Raw genomic sequence first — 6,000 nt, 5'->3', positions numbered from 1 at the left:
AGGTCAGAATTGACCCAACAGTACTTCCCTCTGTGGCTCAGCAGTGAAACCACTGACCCTAGGCTAGGGGCTGACCTCATGCTGGGCCCCTGAGAGCAGATGCCTATGATGAATGGCACACTGAGCTCACAGAGAAGCCAAAATAGTCCTGCCCCTTCACATGTTCCTACTGCAAGACAGCTGCAAAGGTGCTCAGAGCGTGGGGCACCACACATGCTTTTGAGAACATGAGTCACCAGTAAGTAATTCACAGTAATTTAACTTTTTTATTAAAAAGGCCTTCACTAAACAATAACAGTTTACAAATGCATGTGCCCTTTGATCGTGCAGTTTCACTTTGGGGAGTTTATCCTACAGATATTCTTTATGCTTGTACATATGAACGCGATTATTCACTGCAGAACTGACCGTAACAGCAAAAGACTGGAAACAATCCAAATGCCATCATTGCGGAACTGAGGCAATAAATTATAGCACATTCATACAATGAAAAATAATGAGGAAACTGCATGGGTATTGATATGGAAATGTCTCCCAGATAGACTGTCAAGGGGAAAAGCAAGGTGCAGAACACATGTAGAACATGCCACCTTCTGTGGATGGAAAGGGGGTAATAAAAATCCACATTCCTATTGGCTTGTATCTTCATAACAAAATGCGGGGAGTATATCTAAGAACAGTGGCTATCTCTGGGGCAGGGGATGGAGCAGAGATGAGGAACAAGGATGGGAGGGAGACGCCTCACTATAGATTGGATTCTACTTAGGGTTTGGAACCATGACAATAACAAAACAAACTTTAAAGTAACCATTTACTGTGGCCCTCAGAACACGCCATCTGGCCCGGTTCTCCACACCTGCAAGTCTCGGTGTCCACGTGGAGCTCTTCGGACCTGGTGCGTGTTTCAGGGGCCACCGCCACTGCAGTGGGCATCCAGGTTGGACGTGGTGCTCCAGACCAGAATGCACACTTCCGTCGTCCAAAGAGGCAGGAGAAGGGCAGGTCTCTGAGTTTCTTACCAAGGAGAACCAGCTTCACAAAGGTTCTGGGATTTGGGGCCACTGTGCCCTGGACAGCTCCAAAAGGGGAGGTCCTGGGGCTGCCTGGTACTGAGGACTCAGTGCCCTAGGACTGAGGGCTCAGTACTCTAGTACCGAGGCATCAGCTGTTCCCGGCTCACAAGGGAGGAGTGGTGGTAGCGATCCCGGGTGGCGAAGTCTGCGTTCTCCTGGGTGAGCTGGGTCATCTCCATGTCCACCCTAGCCAGGGACGGCGCCAAAATGATCTGCTCTTGGGAGGGTCGCAAGCTCCTTTGGTGAGAGAAACACGGAGGGCGGTCAGAAGGAGAGACCCAAGCGATGAACAGTGGTGGTAAGTCTCCTCCGGGACGGAGAATCGACTTGCAAAAATGTCATCATGCTCATTACGTAACATGTATTAAACCATGTAACTCTTGAAAGTTATGCACAAGACACTTTATGAACCAAATGTATGAGAAGTAAGTATCAGAGCGAGCACCATTCACCTTCCTTTAGTAGAAATGTACACAACTGGATGACAATAACCTTCCGAATGCTGTCACGTTGGGGTCCTATAGCTTTACTTTGCTTTTTTGTCAAGTGAAATCATGGAACGGGGAGGCTGGAAAGTTGAGGTGAGTGAAAAGAGACACCTTCTCCGGAAAGAAAGTTGAATGAGGGATGATTTCCAGGGCTGAGGGTTATAGAGCAAGCAGCTACCCGGTAAAGAACAAAGGCTTTTGGCACCAAGTTGGCTTGGAGACAAAGAGCAAGTCTCATTACAGAGTCTGGTGTGGGGTGTCCACAGTTTATTCCATCTGGCAGAGAAAAATGTTAGGAATGCGCGAGGAAAGTTCAGGTGGCAGAAAGCAGTAAGGGAAGAGCAGCCTGGCAGCCAGGGTAGCTACCGAAGACAGGGACAGCCACAGCCCCGCCAGCATCAGCCTAGTGGCCTCATGCAAACCTCCTCATCGCCTGTGCTTCTATTTATTCAGCTTCTCAGGCCCGTCTACTTCCTACGTCTCTGTTAGGTCCTGAAATCACACCTTCAGTATACATTTGCTCTGAAAATGTTCTTTTCTCGTCAATGCTTTTCTTTCTTTTTTTAAGTAAAACCATTGTTTTCTTCTGAGGTCAGGGAACTAATACACTTCACCTTCTAGTCTCTCATGGCCTAAGAATTCTCACCTGGGCAGCTGCTAGGACTTCAAGAAAGACTTCTTAAGGTCTGGTTTAATTTCACATAATTCTGGGAAATGTGGGTGTAACAGAGGAATTAATGTAGCCAAATTTATTTGCCCTAAACACCCTACAATATTGTCCTTCTTTGGTTTTGAAGAGCATTGGGGGGTTATAGTTGTGAAAACAAACAAACAAACAAACCAAACCACCCTCAAAATTAGAAGAGAAAACACAGCTACCAATGTCTACTTTTATTGGATCACCATTTCTTGGTCCTTTCACCCTCCTGAATAACCACCACAAAATATTGCTCAACTGCCATGGTGAGACCAGCAAGTCTGACGTTGAGACTTAGCTGAAGCCTCCACCGCCAGCTCCACAAGCCTCCAGAGCTACGAACAGTGTGGACCAGATTCCCTTCCAACCAACTACTGTCCTTTTCTAAGAATAATCTCCTAATACATTCTTTCTCCATAGCACTATAGTGTCCTCAGAGGTGAAATTCCAGAAATCCAGAGTCTAAAAGAGAGTAGTGAACTCCCATGGCCACCGGTAGGCTTTCAAAGCAGAAACGCCTAAAAATATTTGTGTAAATCGGATAAGGCCAAATACCCTCAATCCCACACTGCTTGCAGCTGCTGAATCTGCAGGGAGTTCCACACAGAATCTATTTCCACTTAAACTCTACTTGCCCTCAGGACTAGGAGGTTGGGGAAAAGGGATTAGCGCAGGTGTGTTATGACGTTAAGTCACCCAACCTGGAGCCTCAGCCTGGAAGAGAGGCAGAGAGGTGACCCCACCCCTCCTGCAGGTCCCCACAGGACATGTAGCCCAGTTTCCAAGCAGATGGCTGGGAATACTCCCTCCACACACCACCCTGCCTGCTGGTCCCTTCCCTGTTGGTTTCCATGGCCCCTGCTCCTTTCGTTCATCATCCTAGGCTCAAGCATCAAGGCTTCATTTCCTGTGCCAGCCTGAACAGCTTATAAAGAGTTGTCTTAAAAAGGATTCTTGGGAGGGAGGAATGGGGAGTTATTGTTTAATGAGTACAGAGTTTCTGTTTTGCAAGATAAAGAATTCTGGATCTGCATAGTGGTGATAGTTTTACAACAGTGTGTGTGTACTTAACACTGCTATACGATATACTTTAATTTGATTAAGAGGATAAATTTTATGGTACATGTATTTTATCACAATTTAAAAGGGGGAAAATTCTTTTTTTTTTTTTTTGGTCTTTTGTCTTTTTAGGGCCACACTTGCGGCATATGGAGGTTCCCAGGCTAGGAGTCCAATCCGAGCTGTTGCTGCTGGCCTACACCAGAGCCACAGCAACATGGGATCTGAGCCGCATCTGTGACCTACACCACAGCGCAAGGCAATGCTGGATCCTTAACCCTCTGAGCAAGGCCAGGGATCGAACCTGCATCTTCATGGATACTAGTCAGGTTCGTTAACCACTGAACCATGGCAGGAACTCCGGGGGAAGAATTCCTGAATTTACATCTGGGATCAATGGGAAAGGATCTCATAATCCATTAGCAATGTCTGGGCATGGAAGGTGGAAATATTGGCAAGTACAAGCCAGACTTCTAGAGTTTCAAAAACAAACCCGCAAAATGAAACGAAATCACACTTGGTTGGGTTCTGCCTGGCTTTTCCCAGCCTGCAGCTTTGGCTTTTCACTGATATTGAAAGGGGAGGGGATAATTTTCCAGAGTCTGGAGGAAGCATTGGCGCTGGAAGGGTAGAAGGGGAGGAAGGAGATCAGGGCACACGTAAGTCTTACCTTCCCTGGGAGGCCCTCGCCTGTTTGCTGGGGAAAATCTGTTCTTCCCTTTCCTTGGGTATTTGAGCATGGAGGTCCCACAGACATCCTGCAGGACCGCTACTCTCTCTCTGCTCTTGGCCTCTGTACTTTCCACCAATACAGTCACATCAACGACATCTGACTTGAGATGGAAGAACAGGAGCCCTCGGGACCTTGACCTTGTGTATGAGGAAGTATTGATGCTAGCGTGTCTTAGACTGTGAACTCTCTTGACTGATTGCTCAGCAACCAGATTGTAAATAAAACCTCTGTTTGTGATTCCTAGGGATGAGGAGAGACGAGGACATGGGCCAGAGGAAGTGTCTGGTGAGCTGAAAGGGATGGGGTGGGGAGCGGGGCCTGGGCAGTGGAGGGCCGTGAGGAGCAGTCTGTGCCTCCTGAGGTTCTCAGTGGTCAAGTGTTCACACCACAATTCACCCAAGCCCAGCGAGAAATGAGACAGCTTTGGTGCCTCCCAGCACCCCGGAACACGAATCTGCCCTTGTCCTGGCCCCAGATTGGTACAGACCTGCAGGAGGGGATCAGAAGAGACCTCATCCATCTGAAAAGGCTGAAGTTGGAGGCTAAACCTGCAGAGAAGACATATACATACATATTTATGAAGGTTCTACATATGTATCTAGAATCTGTTTTAATGGGATAAATATATATCCCTGAGAAACACACAGAAGAGCACACAAAAAATTCTTTTTCCGTTTTCAGTCTAACCAAACAATGCTCATTATAACACTCTCTGACAGCAACCTGCTAGGGATATCATATTTTCTATATTTTTTCCAAAGTTTATTTCTAAACTCCAAAATCCCAAGAAAGCAATTGAGTGTGTCATAGAGAAAACCGTTGAGGACTTGCTAACTTAAATTTTTTTTAAATTTTGATAATGTCTTTTCTTCTATTCAAACTGACACATGTTAAATGCATGACTATTAAATCTTTTCTTTGATTCAAACTGACACATGCTAAATGCATGCTGTAAAGTCCCCTACTAGGCCATACACACTTCAAGGACAGGAAGCATGTCGTTTTCATCTGGTAACACTCACAGTTCAAAATCCACAGGATCTGGCCCTCAGAGGTTTTCTATAGGTGCCAAGAGAATCAAAGAGCCCCACAGGTATAAATGTTAGAGTGGAAGATTGAAGTGAAATTTTTGTTGATCCTAACCAAATATCCTGACATCAGACAGGGTTTATCAACTGAAAGAAAAAATCCATTTCTCCTTTGGTGTGGGTGTTTTTTTAAAATTTCACAAAACGAATTATATGTAACTTTAGGAAATCAAGTCAAATGTAATTTTATAAATACGTTTCCAAATTACACATACTTACTCTACCAGAAACATATATATGGCTGATTGAAATTGATTAATCAGATCATATTCAATATATGATCAAGAAGTGAGCAGTATTTTAAGAGGCTCATGTTAGAATCTTGACTAATGTCAACTGTATGCAGCTGATAATATATAACTTAGTCTCTTTTAGGGTTCTTATGGCTAAAGGGAGGATAAATTTCAGATTTATTTAGATTTGCACTAATATCTGCACTTGCAGAAAAAGTTCCTAATATATTTTGACATTGTCATAAGAAAAAAAATAAACACAAACATTTTATTAACTGGCCTTAACTTTTTCGTGACCATTTAGATTCTCAATTATCTAAATTTTAGATGAAGAATGACCTGAAATTTTATTTCATACTTTCCTTTGAAGAGATTTCTAGGACATTATTTAAAACTAACTTTGAAGAAATTCAGAAGCAGCCACTGATGTAATCACCATGTCAATGAAAATCTATCCATTAAATTAACTGATATAAGGGCCCATCTTCGCAGGACTTTTTCTAAAGCATTATTTTTAATGCATATGTGATTCAAGTATTTGAAGTACAGTTCTTTGAAAAAATGTACATCAGACTACTCTAATTTGGAAGACTTTTTTATTTTCATTATGTTAGGACTTGAAAATACGT

General features: G+C 44.0%; 1 protein-coding gene across 1 annotated transcript in view; it reads right to left on the bottom strand.

The window, feature by feature from the left end:
- Positions 1–243: 243 nt before the first annotated feature.
- The window catches only part of SLC12A8 (solute carrier family 12 member 8), a 142,027-nt gene continuing 136,270 nt past the window's right edge, over positions 244–6,000 (bottom strand). Inside the window, exons 13-14 of the mRNA XM_047790408.1 lie at positions 4,538–4,598; positions 244–1,310 (exon numbers count right to left, since the gene is read on the bottom strand). Of these exons, the coding sequence (XP_047646364.1) occupies positions 1,148–1,310; positions 4,538–4,598 (224 nt within the window). The 3' untranslated portion in view covers positions 244–1,147. The remainder of the gene's footprint in view (positions 1,311–4,537; positions 4,599–6,000) is intronic.

This window comes from Phacochoerus africanus, chromosome 1 (assembly GCF_016906955.1).
Source record: "Phacochoerus africanus isolate WHEZ1 chromosome 1, ROS_Pafr_v1, whole genome shotgun sequence".
Classification (NCBI taxonomy): Eukaryota; Metazoa; Chordata; class Mammalia; order Artiodactyla; family Suidae; genus Phacochoerus; species Phacochoerus africanus.
Note: the sequence above shows the minus strand (reverse complement) of the source record. Positions and strands in the feature narration are given on the sequence as shown.